At 52.4% G+C, this 14,783-nt stretch overlaps 1 protein-coding gene across 2 annotated transcripts; it reads right to left on the bottom strand.

The window, feature by feature from the left end:
• Window positions 1-571: 571 nt before the first annotated feature.
• On the bottom strand, window positions 572-10,785 carry LOC104913298 (LON peptidase N-terminal domain and RING finger protein 1-like). 2 transcript variants are annotated; one of them, XR_795282.3, is made up of 13 exons: window positions 10,268-10,785; window positions 8,053-8,171; window positions 6,946-7,068; window positions 6,643-6,753; window positions 6,108-6,228; window positions 5,564-5,654; window positions 4,645-4,759; window positions 3,947-4,068; window positions 3,596-3,754; window positions 2,849-3,011; window positions 2,598-2,744; window positions 1,726-2,114; window positions 572-929 (listed from the first exon to the last, which is right to left on the bottom strand). XR_795282.3 is itself a non-coding variant. In XM_010719163.3 (12 exons), the coding sequence occupies exons 1-12, from the start codon at window positions 10,644-10,646 to the stop codon at window positions 1,935-1,937; spliced, it is 1,830 nt and encodes a 609-aa protein (XP_010717465.1). In that variant the 5' UTR covers window positions 10,647-10,785; the 3' UTR covers window positions 572-1,934. The 2 variants fall into 2 exon arrangements, 1 of the variants encoding a protein (XP_010717465.1); XM_010719163.3 differs by having other exon boundaries at window positions 572-2,114.
• Between the last annotated feature and the right edge of the window lie 3,998 nt (window positions 10,786-14,783).

Below are 14,783 nucleotides of genomic sequence, written 5' to 3'. Positions count from 1 at the left end.
TGCTGTATTAATTACTTGCCTCTTTAGCTAATTGCTTGCCCGCTCTGTTTGGGAAATTGTCACTGACGTTTGGAGTTGAAGACTGAAGGGGAAGGAGAGCTTTTGGAGGGAGAGGGAGATGGGATGGGGCTGAGAGGCGGAGGGCTCGGTGCTAACGCTGCCTGAGAGCTCTCAGGGGGTGAATTCCTCTGGTACAGGGTATGTCCCATCAGCTGAGAGGTGCAGGGTGGGTCGGGTGGGAAGAGGGTCGGTTTTGGAGAGTTGGGTGACCTCGGGCAGCACGGCGTCTCTTCCCGTTCGCCCCGCCGCGCTCAGCCTCCGCTCGCCCCCTGGTGGAGAAACGCGGTACTGCATGGCATGGAACGGCACTTGGCGCCGTGCACGGTACCAGGTGCTGACGCTGCTATCCACGATCTCAGACCCTCGCCCTTTTCCTCTTTGCTACCATCTATCCCCTGTTCACCGTGCCCCTCTAAATTGCCTCCACCACTGCCCCACCTCTCCCCAAGTCCCCAGCTGTCCCCATTACCACCTGGGACGCCCCACCTTCAGCAAAGGAGCAACTCAGAAGCAAACACCACCAACAAAACGTCTTTATTTCAACTATGATAAAGAACAAATACTTAAAAGAGAGGACACTAACACAACCCCAAAGGCACTCTAAGCGAACTGGAGCAGTTTGCATTAGTCCTTTCCTGCAGCACACCATGCAGCTGTGACTCCAGTGCCCACTGTGGACATAGAGGGACCCAGGCTGGTCATGGAGTGGCTCAAGCCACGCTGCAGAGAAGAAAGGCACTTGTCAAAAGCCAGTGCTGCTCCACCACACACACACAGAGCCACGGTACCAGCCCCCAGGGGCAGAAAGATGCTGGGAGTGATGTGCAGGGAAAAATCTCCTCCTCCTGCTATGTACCAGTGCCCAGGTGCTGTATATGGAAAAAACAGGGATAAGGTGTTGAAAGAAATGTTAATCCCTTGACAGGTGGATATTAATCCTGAATTTCACCTACAGCCACTGAAATTATGAACGGGACATGAAAATCCCAAAACTTTGGGGTTCCCACAGAGCAAAGCCTCCCCTGCCTCGGGAGACGGAGTAATTTTTTCCCTTTAGTTGGAGACAAGCAGCAGTCAGGCACTTGCAGCCAGGCACTTGCTTCCCTATACAGGGTTCACAGCATCAGCCACCGGTTCCCTTTGACTTCAATGTGACCCTCAGGAGACCCTGAGCTGTTGCAAGTCCTACATTCAAGGATCCAGCTTCGGTTCTTTTATTCTAAGAATACAGAAGGTTCACAAAGAAATGCTGAGCATGGTGAAATCACACTGCTCAAGAGGCAGAAAGTCACAGGAATCACCGCTGAGCTTCATTCTTCCATCAGCAGTGAGTACCCAGACCCCTGCTGCCTGGCTGAGGGGATGGAATCATGGATTTCAGATCATTTCATTGAACTTTTCTTCTTGTTCTCATTGGAAATTATGTCCAACTCTCACCCAGAGGTTGAGCTTTCAGCTGCTGAGGCTGGAGAAAGCCAACAGGGCCTCCCTGTGCCACATCTCCCATGACTTTATACCTCCTGCCACATGCAGCAGGACCACTACCCAAAGCCCTACTTTGCCTTTCAGAGAGGAAGAGCCCAGCACTCAGTCCTTTGCCCTAAGGACGGTCTTAGTGCCAAAGAAGTTGAGCAAGGGATTTGGGCTTCTAAAGGCACAACCCACCTTTCTGGCATGGTCTCGTCCTGTGATATGGCAAGTCCATGTCACTCTAGTGTCACTGACCACCGTGTGGGAGCAGCATGGATGGCACTGAGTCACTGCTGGCAGCAGCACTGACCTCACTAAAGATGCTTTTGGTAGGACTCAAACCACAAAGAAATGCACGAAGAAAGCCAAGGGGCTGCATTCTCCCATGCAAAGAGTTTGGAGGATCAGACGAAGCCCTGGGGGCTGTGCTCAGGTGAGGGCTGCAGCAGGGCCAGGAGGACACGCTGCAGCTGGGCCAGGCGGGCATGCAGTGAGGTGCTGGAGAAGAGCCTGAGCTGGAAGGATGGGTCAAGGGGCAGGATGGAGATCAGCCACCAGCACCAGGTTGGGCCATCAGCAGAAGCCTGGAGGGGAGAGAGGGAGAGAGCTGAATAAGGAAGAGTCATTTAGTAACCAAGATCATCCAGTCCAACTGTCCACCTACCACTAATATCACCCAGTAAACCACATCCCTCAGTGCCACACATTTCCCCTGAATCAGACATTCATAGAATCATAGAACGGCCTGGGTTGAAAATGACCTCAAAGTGGTCACCAACCACTAGACCAGGCTGCTCAGAGCCACATCCAGCCTGGATTGATGCATTAGCTTCACAAAAACAAGGTCAAACACCCCACTAGTTCTGAGTTTCTGTTGCCCTTTTTATGTTTTAATAATAAATGTTGAAAAGAGAGAGAAAAGAAGTTCCATTAGTTATATACATTAACTACACTATATAGTTAGCCTATATGCATCCCAAAACAATTCCACTTCACCCAGTGTGACCCAGGCAAGCCAAAAGGTTGGACATCCATGCCCCAGAGCATCTCTGCCCCCACAACTTTACCTGGATGTCCTCTTCCTTCTCTGGCAGTGGCCCGTGCTGCAACAAAAGGTGCCTGGAGGCAACGTCCCCGTGCTCCCAAAACCTCTGTGCCAGCTGGTAGGTGCTTTCATGCAGGCTTTGCAGCTCCTGCAGCTCCTCCCCAGTCACCTAGGTGGAGGGAAGAGGAGAGCAGAGAAGGATGGGTGAAAGAGCACAGTGCCCACTAAAGGCGCCCACCACACTGGGGGCTCCTACCCCGGCTCTGCTCTCACCTTCTTGTCCTCCAGGTACTCAATGTCAGCGGTGTTGTAGCCATCTCTGTGTCCACGTCTCAGCACCCGGAACCGGCGCCCACCGATGGTGTCCACCAGCGACCTGCCGTCTGCCAGGAGCTCCAGCTGCCGGATCTCCAGCATGCAGCCATAATCTGCAAAGCTGGAGGAGAGAGGGAGAGGAACGGGGCCTGAGCAGGGTGCTGACATGTGAGAGCTGCCTCCTCCTGCGTGCAGCATCTCCAAGGACAGACGTGGTGCAAAATTAGAAACTAACTCTGCTAGCAGTCATTGCAAGAGGGCAGGGAACAATGAGAACTTCCTTGGGTTTGCCTGACGCAAAAATGGCTTAGGTCCTCATGCTGCCTTAATGTCCACAGTCTGAATACCACTAAAAAGTTCATCAAAGGCCATAAGAAGTTATTTATCCCATCTCTCTTGAGCAGGAGGACTTATGCCCCAGGAAGACTTGTCCTGTAAGTATAGGAGTAAGTAAAGAAGCCCAGTGTGCTACTGCAGCTTGTAATGGGCAGAAAATGAGCATGATTGCTACTTTAAAGGAGATGGAGGACACACAGGAACCGTGAAGCTCAGAGATACCCTCCCCACAGATACTGCTTCAGGGTAACACAGGATATGAAGTTGCCCCACGTTCTCCCTCTACTCCAAATTTTAGAAACTTGGGATTGGTGCAGACAGGATTAAACAAGTTGTGGCAGAAGGCAGCAGCCTTGCCCTGGCACTCACCTTTTCCCATTCTCATATATGCACATGCCAAACCTCCTGGTGCCAGTTTCCTGGCACCGCCGGATCATCAGGCGGTAGCGGGGCTCAAAGATGTGCAGAGGGCAGGCAACACCAGGGAAGGACATCGTGCACACGAAGATGGGGATGTTTGTGGTCAGGCTGAAAGAGAAGAGGGGAGACTGCTCTGAAACCCCCAAGAAAAAAAAAGAAAACAACGCAGGCTCTGGGTCAGCTCCCATGAACCCACAGAAAGCGATGCCATGTTATAGACCACCATGGTGCAGTCCTAGAAATGGGACATGCCACCTGAGAAGCCCCTCCCATACCCAACACACAGGGCATCTCCCTTACTTGGAGAGCTCAGCCATCTCAGCCCGGTGCAGCTCGCGGCGCTCAGCCAGCTGTGCAGGGAAGGCAGCCAGCATGATGTCCTGCAGCAGTAGCGTGGGGCTGTAGTTCCCCGCCTTCAGGTACTGCAAGAAATGAGAGACGGGTTGGACAGAGCAGGAGGGGAACCCTGAGGCTCTGAATCATGCTCACATGTATAGGAGCTGAGGGTAATTTCAGCTTAGAGCTGTGAAGAATGAGGTCCATCTGGGAGGGGAGGGTCATGCAGTGGGGCTGTATCAGCCTTACAAGACCTCCGGACTCAGATCAGACCCAGGATCCATCCAACACAGCATCCTGTCACTGACACTGATGTGGTCCATCCAGGTATAACAACCTGATTTCCCCAATAGGCTCATCTGAATCTCTTTTCATAAAAGATGAAGTCAAATTCCCAGGCTAGCAGGCTTTCCATCCATTTCCATTTTTAAAAGTAACTACCATTAACTTTCTTCTCTCTCTCAATCTCTCTCTATTTCTCTAATTCTCAGTCCTATTTACAATCTCAATCACTGGGACATCTCACGGGAACAAATTTTCTGGTCCTAATTATCAGCTGTCAGGTCATTCCTGCATGAGGAGAGCTGATATCCCTGGGTTGGGCACTGAGTCCTCTCCCACCTGTCTGTCCCCACCCCAGGCAGGGGGGTCCCAGCCCTCACCTCTCGCAGGCTCTGCTTGCAGAGAGGGCAGTTGGGCCGGTGGTCCAGGCAGCGCTCCAGGCACTCCTTGCAGAAGGTGTGTCCACATGGCGTCGTCACTGGCTCAAAGAACATCCTGCAAAAGAGCCTGTGTCACTGAATTGAACGGGAAGGAGCATGGTGATGTCCAGGAAGAAGGTCAGAGGGCTGGGAGTTCAAAATCCAACTTGGGTTCGCTGATGCAAGCGAGGATGGAGCTGCAGGCACAGCTCCCAGCCACCCCCAGCCCCATACCTGCATCTCATGGGAGTCCCCTTTCTGCAAGCAGGAGGCTTGAAAAGATTCCACAGTAAGATCTTAAGGGATTTTGCTTTCAGCAGGATCGAGGTGTTTCCCACATCCCCTCCTACAAACTTCAAGGGGAATCTACAGCGATGCTGCAGGGCTGAGACACTGCTGGAAGCTCTTTCACACCGTGCTTCCCAAGCCCAGGCAGCACACAGCTACACAATTCACCTTCACTCAAGCTGTGTTAGGCAATCTTTGCTTGCAACTCCTGTTAATTAAATGTAAATATTTATTCCATTCATTAGAAGCCTGATCTGAGACTGTTAGATTTGCACAATGAGTGAGATGGTAACTGTCCAAGGTCGGAGCTCTCCATCCCTGGGGGTCCCCATGGACCCCACCAGTGTGCGAGTTCCCTTTAGCTCTTACTTCTGCCAAACCTTACTTCACAGCACTGGGGACTGCATTTAATATTAAGAGGAGAAGAAAGACACAAACCAAGAAGCAGAACCAGGTGGGTGCTACATACGGTCTGATTTTTGCATGGTTCTGTGTGGAGCCAGGAGTTGGACTCGATGATGGGTGGGTCCCTTCCAACTCAGGATGTTCTATGATTCTAATTCCTCATCCAAAATGCAGCCAGAGAACTCACCGGATGCAGAGGGAGCACTCCAAGTCAGAAATGCTCAGCAGGTCCTCAAGGGGCAGCAGGTTACTCATTGCTGCCGTTTCCTCTTCATTAGCTGGTGGCAAAAGGAGAGGAGGAAAGAAAAAAACCTCCTGTTTCAATACTGAAAATTAAGCTTTGCTTTCTGACTTTGTTCTGAGGTGTGAGGAATCAACTCTTACACAAAGCGCTTTGGAATTTGAAAACAAACTGGAAACTGGGTGATGCAACATGAACCCAACCAACAACCCATCCATGTTCAGCCACAGCTCCTACATCCGGGGCAGAGGAAGGCAGCATCTCTTCCTCCTCCTTCTGCAGGGAAACTGAGGCACCACAAAGTAGAGTGGCTCAAAGAAGCCACCAGAGGGAGGTCTCTGCTGTACTGCCACCGCTGTTTTAGGGACAAGGGCACGGTGGTGATGGGTCAATGGTTGGACTAGAGGACCTTAGTGGTCTTTCCAACCTTAAGGATTCTATGATTTAGGGAAACTCAGATGCTTGCTGTTCTGCATAAGATGGCACTCACCTTCCTGCCTGTCCTCCTTCTGTGCCGCAGCCCTTGAAATTCTCCATCGTCCTACGGGTGTCCCCTGGCCATGCTCAGACACCACATCGCCCCCGCCAGCCTCCAGCTCCTCCTCCTGTTCCTGGGCACAGCAAGGAGAAAGAGCAACCTGAGTTTTTCTTAATAGTTCCTAGTGGTCTGAATCGTTCTCAGTTGTGTTTACCAAGCGAAAAAAAACACTATTAAAACTGAAATTTTCTAGTTTGTTTTTTGTTTTTTTTTTTTCCCCCTTAGTAAATAGTTAATAGTAGAACTTTTAGTGTTTAAAAAAAAAAACAAAAACAAAAAACCACACACACAAAAAAAAAAATACTGAGAACAAAACTGGGAGAGGGCTGGAAACCAGGAGGAGCCTCCTCAGCTCTCTCACCACCTGCTACACAACCATGTGCCCATGGGTATGGGTCTGTACAGCTGCCCTTTACCATTCTCATCATTGGGAAACCTCAACTTGGGGTGTCCCAAAAGGATGCCAAACCCCATTGCAGCCTATTACCTGAGCTTGTGTGGTGGAGGATGCAGGATCCCCTTCATCCTGCTCTTCCTGGGGACCTGATAAGCCCTGGTGGGCAGCATATGACTGAGGAGCATCCTCCCATGTGAGGACCTGCAAGGAGAAAGCAGGGCTCAGCAGGGTTCTGGGAGGAGGTGTGTGACTCAGAGACCCCAGAGCACACCTTGGGCCACCACAGCATCAGGGCGCTTGTTCCAGTGCTGGCTGAGTTCAGCAAGCTTACATCAGGGCACGTCCCTGAGCAGTGGGAGTGCACGGGACCCACCACTCCGCAGACCCACATACCTTCTCCATTTCCCTCTGCGCAGGCTGGAAGTGAGGACTGAGCATCAGGCAGTGCTCCCATGCCAGCAGGGCTTCAGCTCTCCGTCCCATCTCCAGGAGCACCTTCCCTTTCCTGTAGAAGCTCTACAGAGCACAGAAAAACCTATGCTGACTACAGGCCAGCAGCCACCTGAGAATGTGTCCCTCGTGTGCCCCAAGCCCCGATGTTGATGGATTTACTCCCACCCTACAGAGACCTTGTGAAGGGGTAAAGGGCTTTTGCCTTGAAGCTGCACAGTGATTGCCAACATGTGCAAAGAAGCAGGCAAAATCCCAGGCATGTCGCCTATGAGGGCATCCCAACACTTCCCCCAGCCCCAAGCTGTGGTCCTGCAAATCAGCATCCATTATGTCCTCACCAAGAGGATGTGAGCAAAGATCTTCCCATTAACACTGCAGAGAGCTTGTGTCCCATATTAGCAATTAATGAATTTGGGTAGTCTATTTCTGAAGCCAGTAGCTGTGAGAACTCAGAATTGCCCATGAACCACATGCTGGACCCAGCAACCAGTAACTGCTGGATTAAGATGTATACAGGTTGCTCTGAAAGTAATGCTTCCTATTTATTTCCATGGAAACCACAACAGATACAAAGAGTACAGTACCAGTATTTGATAGAGCAAGTTCTCAGCTACAAAACACTATTTTTCACCACCACTAGTTATGCATTTTCACCAGTGATGAACAAGAGCCTGCATGCTGTGCTCATATAAATCTACACCAGAAGAGGTTACCACTATTACTGTTTCTATTGCTGAAGTGCACCACTCACTGCCACACTGTGCTTAGATTCACTGGTTGGATTCCATAAACATTCAGCAAGCACCAATGAATGTCAGTGAGTGTCGGGGCCAACGTAATACAATAGGAAGCATTACTTTTGGAGCAGCCCTCATAGATGAAAGTTAAATTATACACATCTCTCTCTGTAGCTAAAAAGTCCTCTGCCTTCTGTGGCCAGCAAAGGGGAAATCCCCAGGGGGAGAAGAAAAGGGAGACATCACTCTGCTGTGCAGTGAGGTGAGGTCCCCAGCGCCTCCACACCCCCAACTGCCCTCCTCTGCTCACCTTGCACTCCAAGGGCTCAGCCCTGCACACAGCTTCCAGGTCCTGCAGTGCCTCTGGATACTGCCCCAGGGCTGCCAAGGCCTCTGCCCGGCACAGACGCAGGGATGTGTCCTCCAGGGCTGCAAAAAGAAAAGTGGGTCCTGGTGCCAAGAGCCCCTGCAGCACCACTGGGGGGCTCAGTTTCAATCACAGTGGGATCTGGGCCATTGTCCATCTTTTTGGGATACAGTACGTGCTCCCCATGGAGGCTGTCACCATGAGAGTCTCCATGATGGAATTCAGGGCAACGTGTCACCCAACAAGCCAGCAGCTGGGGACTGCCATTCCAAAATGCTGCAGCCTCTGGGAGCCACCACTACTGTCCCCAGATGGGGGCAAACCCAAGGGTGCAAAGAGGGCTCCCATCCTCCCTACCAGGTGGCTCTGAGTTCCCAAGTGCAAGCAAAGGCTGAAACAGAGGAAAGGAATTAGGGCATCCAGGTCTGTACCAGCATGGTATCACCAATGGGATCTCAGCACCAAGGGGCGCTCACAAAACAGCACCCCAAAGTGCACGAGGCTGTACAGGCTGGGCACCACGTGCTCCTTGTGAGCCTACATGCAGGTGTGTCTGTGTGTGCTGGGATCGGGATCACATGCAGCACTTCAGGAACTGGCTGTGCCGGAGTTCAGCCCTCTGCACACGTCTGGGGATGAGATACTGCAGCTCCTAATGACGTGCAGAGGTGAAAACACGAGTACAAAGTCCAGGGGCTTATTTTCCACATCAGCAAGTACATTCAAACATTTACAGACTGTCAACAAAGTGACTGATTTAGCACAAATAAGACATGTAAAATCAGGCAGTGAGTTCTGCGTTTCTGTGCCGCTGCAGCTATTTTTGCTGTATGATATCACCAAGCATCAGGGACGTGAGCCAGCTGGCAGCACAGTGCCTGAGGAGCCCTCCTGTGTTACACCATCCACAGCACTATTTGGTTCACTTTGTCAACCTGCTATCTCCTGTTTTTCTATTCCCTTTGGCCACACGGTGTCCCAGTGGGATCTGTGCAAAGCCCACAGCTCCTGCCCTTAGCAGCACTGAGCCCCAAAGCACAACTCACTGGCACAGCCCGAGCAGCACCTGCACATACAGGTGTATGGGAGCTGCCACTGATCCCTATTTCCTCATTGTCCCAACCTGGACTTCCCCCAGCCAACAGCAAACTGAGCACGCAGCAAAGAAAGACCAAGCACTGAGCCTGCAATAGTTCACTCTTTCTTCTCACATAGCTAATTGCAAGACAAAAGTCAGCCCACAACACAATGAGTAACGGAGCACCATGCACGTGTGTTTGCTCTGAACAAAGGGCACACAGGACCACGCAGTGCTTTGGGAGGTTGCATAAAGGGACCACAGTTCGCTCCCTGCTGGCCCTTTGCTTTGGGGCCCACCCCACACCTCTGGCACTCATTCCACAGCAGGTGATGAGGAGGAGATGCTGTGCTGCAGGAGCAGAGCTCGGTGCCATAGAAACGCTGCTCATTCTGAGAGGACCTTCATGCCTCTGCTCCCCAGCCCCCCTGCTTCCCAGCCGTGTTGTGTAACCCCGCTTGGAGCAGCGTCACTCTCCAAGAAATCCACTTATGGACACACAGTAAAGCAGAGCAACCTCCTGGGCCTGATCCCAGTCCTGTAGGTGAACATCTCCTCAGTGCCAGGTGCAGAAGGGAGTCAGAGGGCCTTGCTGAGCACTGGGTGGGCTCAGTTTCTGTCCCCGACTAGAGAAGTTACTTTCCATCACCCCTTCCCCCCTCAGGTGCTCTTCTAATGATACACCAAACACTCTGGGAAGCTGTGGAACTCAGCTTTGTCAGCTCAGCTGTTAATGAGAGCTCTTTCCAGCTGCTGTTGACACCAAGGACACACTGCAATGGGACACCAAGCCCTGACCCTGGGGATAAGCAGCCACTATGGCCCGGAGAAGGCCGTGTCCCTGTGCTGCTGATGGCCTTCTGCAGGGGTGAGGATAACCCAGACACAAAAGCCAGCAGGTGTTTCTGCCCTCCCCATTCCATTCCAACACTTCTAGCACTCCTAACGAGCTCCCCAGGTGTCCAGCCCCAGCTGCGTCAGCACAGAGGTTACCATAGTGCAGGGACAAAATGACCTGCATTGGTACCCACCTGCTCCAACAGCATCCCTGCACAGCCCCTCGGGCCCCACACTGCTTACCCATCTCAATGCCTTTCTGGGCCATCCTCAGAGCATCCTGCAGGTCCCCACGGGCAAGATGACTCCGGATGCGTGCTGCCAGCCTGGCCGAGCGGCTCTCCCTCTCCTCGCACTTCTCCAGCAGGTTACAGAGCACCACATTGCATCTCACCGCCTCGACGCCCAACAGCTTCAGCCGGCGATGGCACACAGGGCAGCGGGAGGGCACGGCCCCGCCGAGGCACGGCTTACAGAAGGAGTGCCCGCACGATACGGTCACCGGCTCCCAGAGGAGGAGGCGGCAGGACGGGCAGCGCAGCATCTCCGCGCTCCCGGGGGGCAGCGAGATGGGGCTGCCCACCCGGGGTGGGGAAGAAGAGGCAGAAGGGTCTCCGCTCATGGCTACAGCCTCCGAACGCCGAGATCGGTCCCCGGGGCCGCATAGCCGAGGCTCGACCCGTTCTGCCCCGGGGCGCCCGACGGAGCGCTGCGGTGCCGGAGCTCCGCGTTACGACTCCACCCGAACCGAGGCCCGCCGGGATCGCCATTGGCTGCCGCCGCCGCCGCGCCGCCCCACCCCGGCCGCGTTTCGTAACGGAGTCGGCGGCACCGGGGGCGGTGCTGGGAACGGCGTGAGGGGACCCGGGGTGGTCCGGCGTGGGGCATCGCGGTGCGCCCTGTGGGAACGGGGGAGCTGGTGTTTGATATTAGTGCCTGGGGGGATCTTATATCCGTTCCTAATACCGGGATTCTGGTGTTGGATTCCGGGTATCAGGGTGCTGGGGAGCACCCCCGGCCCTCTGCGAATGCGTCCCCGGGAGCGTGGGGAGGTTGGGGTGCCTCGAATGCATCTCCTGCACTGTGCGGACCCCTGCGGGATGCTTTGGGGGAATGGGGCGTCCCTCCTCTGCAGGTGGATCTGCAGACCCAGAGCTGAACCAACCCAAACTCTGTGATGCAAAATCCCCTTCCCTGTCCCACAGTGAGCTGACGACAGCTCTCCTATTGCCGGTGCTGGGAAAAACAGCCAAAAGCAGCTTAGTAGATCAGATTTTATGTAAGGATGATGCATATTCCCCACCGGCTCTTTTGTCTGTCCCTAAAAGCCAAACAAAGGCAGGAGCAGGCTGGGAGAGATGCTCAGGAAGGGAGGTCACTATTGGGGCGGGAGTGCTGGCAAAACCAAGGGAGGGGCTGGCAGAGCGTGGGGCTGCAAAACAGGTTTGGTTTCAAAACCTGCTGTGATTTCATTAAACAGCACATGAGTGCTCTGAAAAGTTCAAAACCTAATTACTGCGTGTGTGCTCCAAGGGCTTTGCATTTTGCATAGGATTTCTGCAGGAGGGGGAAGTTCAGGCCCTGTTCAGCAGCAGTGCCTCCAGGCCTCCGCCCCAGAGCTTTGTTCAGATTGGATATTAGGAACGATTTCATCTTAGAAGAATGGTAATGCAGTGGCACTGCTGCCCACTGATGGGGTCATCATCACTGGAGGTGTTTGAGAACCGTGGAGATGTGGCATTAAGGGACCTGGGCAGTGGGCACAGTGGGGGTGAGCTGGGGTTGGACAACCAGGGAGTCCTCACCCACCTCCGGATCACCCCTGGAGCAATACCTGTTCATGAGCCACACACTGAGGGTTCATTAGCCAACATGACCTACATGGCAGCGTTGTGCTCACAGAGTGCTCCCATCACCTGCTGCTGTGGCTCAGCCTGGGAGAAAGTAGCTCCTCCTGGCCATGGGGAGCCCGTGATTGGTGAGGGTGACAGAAGGTGACCTGTGCTGTCCCCAGGTTTTCTGTTCTGCACCTCCTGATTCACACCACTGCTTTTGCATAATGCACATAAAAATCCATCAGCAACAACACACCAATCCATCAGAAACCAGGCTTGTCAGCACCACTGCAAGGATGGTTTCCTTCATTCCAGTAAGTGCTGAGCAAGTGCTGAACTCCAAATGCTTTCACTTGTCACTGAGGTGTTTGAGCTGACTCAGGACAGACTGCAAAATAATAATAAGAGGTTTAAATACTTAATGTTAACCATTCTGCTGGCCGGGTGAGGATGTTAAGTTTTGCAGTAGGCTGTGGCAGGTGCAGAGCACAATGGGGTGTTTTTCTCTTTAAATGCTAAAGGTGGGACACTTGTTTGCTTGCTTTTAGCACATAAATGCTTCTTGCAAGCAGTGGCATTTGTTTCTTTCACACATCTGGGGTAAAGGAGCGGCACGGAGATGGTAGCACTCACATATGGGGCACACACAGCTGTTTCTCTGGGCAGGAACACACGCTATGCACACCGTGACCGTGCTCCACACCTCTGCTCTTCCCATCACCTCCTGCATGGATGAGACTTCCGTCAGACCTGAAAATCCTGTTGTGCAGAGACAAGTTTCCCCATTTCCAAAATGCCAGGAGGAAAGTGTCAGCGTCCCTGCCAAGAAGTGGCAAAGGGATTGCAGTACTGCCACAGCACATGGATGCAGCACAGCTGGATAGGAGCCAGAGCAGCCTGCATAGGATGAGGGTCTGCATAGGATAAGGCTCTGGGCTGTGTTTCTGCACCTGCTCCTGCCTGGATCCTGGCTCGTCTTCATGCAGCGTCCTTCAGAATTGGATCAAGGAATGACTTCTTCACCTCAGTACGTGCAAACAGCACGCAGGGATTGTTTGCATCACACACCTCCCAGCGTGTCAACAAGCACAGCAGCTTCCTGGAATTTTTGCCTTCTTTGCATCATCCCGTTTCTCTGTCCAGGTCGTTGTGCAGCTGCCAGGTTTCTCTGTTTGCAGCATGCAGTTCAGAGCCAGCTCTGCTCAGTGAAGGAAAGGAGGGAGGTGGTGCAGGAGGTGGCTGTGCTCACGGCTGTAACACACACCTTTTCTTTCAACTCTCTGCAGGAGCTCTGTGCCTGCTTTCTCTCTGGTGGCTGCAGCACTTTGCCACACTGCTCTGTGTTGACTCGATGCTGGGCAGACAGCAGTCACATCAATTGCAGCGTTGTTCCTGAGCCCCAAAACTCAGCTGCTCCTCGGTAAGGAGGATCAGCTGTATGCAAGGTTGGGGAATTGAAGAAAGCTTTAATATTTTCCTTTAAAGAAAACTTTAATATTTTCCTTTCTGAGTCATACAGGCTGTGCCTGGGGCATTGTCATTCCTAGAGGAACGTGTTGGTTGTCACATGGACAGGGCAGACAGTGCTGTGATGTAATGCTATCCCAGTGCTCATGTAAATGGGCATCCTGGAGAAAGGAGAGGAAGGAGGGGGAACGCAGGTCTGTATCTGGCTTGTATCACTCGTACAGACACCTTGGCAACGAGGTGGGCAGAGCATTGTCACACAGTCTTGTAGCAAATCCTATAGAAAACACACATAGGTGCCCTTTTCCACAGGCACGGATGCAGAAACACTGAAGTCAGAACTATCTATCCCCATTCTCTGGGTGGTAGCCCGGGGATGTGTGGCAAAACCACAGTGCAAGATACCCATGGTGCATCCATAGTGCGTGGTTTCAATCAGCTCATTGGTGTTCCAGGGACAGCTGCAGCCCCCCATCTGCAGGAGCAGCATTTCTGCCTGTGTCTTCTGCCCATGCTGATTTGCCCTCTGGTCTTTGGATTCCAGGTGACCACCCAGCACAGCTTTGGAGGGCTCAGAGTGCTGTTGCTCCATGGATTCATCACCCTTAAGCCCCTTCTGGTGGACCTGCTGGAGGAAATTGCGTGTGTTCATAACAATCAGCCCAGCACTGCTGCTTTGTGGATGTTATGAATGCACTGCAGTTGGGTTTGGAGAATAAGAGCCCCTCTTTGCTTTCCTGAAAGAGCTAACATGGGAGTCTGAGGAGAAGGCATTTGCAGGGGAGAAAAGAAAAGAGTGCTGTGAAGGAGTGCAGGATTGCTACACTCAGAGCCGTTTTTACGAAAAAATAAATCCAGGCACTGCAGTGAATAAAGCTCCAGTGGAACTTCCAGCTTTTCGTTATAACATAGCAACAAGCAATTTACACCTATTTAGAATGAGAGGACAAATTGTAGAAGAGCTCAGCACAAAGTCTCCAGGGAGCCAGAGTGGAAGGAGAAACTCACCCTCCCAGCACACCCTCCACTTGTGAAATGCATGTTCTGATGTGGTTTTCCTTTTTCTACTATTTAGCCCTAAAATAGAAGGGTTGGTCTGTAGGAAGTCTCTGCCCGGCGCCCTGCAGGGATTACCAGATCATAGCAGGGCTGCAGGAATCGGCTTTTCTGGGAAACTCGGGATTTCTGACTGTTTCCACTTCTTGGTGGAATGAAAAAAAGCTGCTCGCAATTTTCCATGGAGGTCACTTGGGAACAAAGGAAAGACTTCTGTTTGATCTGTACCTCAGAGAGGCTCGTTTCCATACAGGACATTTTATGTAACAACACACCCTTGTTTGCTGAATGCAGCCCCGAAGTGCAAGATGGAAAATTTTGGAGCAAAACAGAGGTTCAGCCTTTCTGATCTGAAATCTTTCATATTCAGAGAAGAATAATAATAATTTAAAAAAATTTTT

This window comes from Meleagris gallopavo, chromosome 15 (assembly GCF_000146605.3).
Source record: "Meleagris gallopavo isolate NT-WF06-2002-E0010 breed Aviagen turkey brand Nicholas breeding stock chromosome 15, Turkey_5.1, whole genome shotgun sequence".
Classification (NCBI taxonomy): Eukaryota; Metazoa; Chordata; class Aves; order Galliformes; family Phasianidae; genus Meleagris; species Meleagris gallopavo.
Note: the sequence above shows the minus strand (reverse complement) of the source record. Positions and strands in the feature narration are given on the sequence as shown.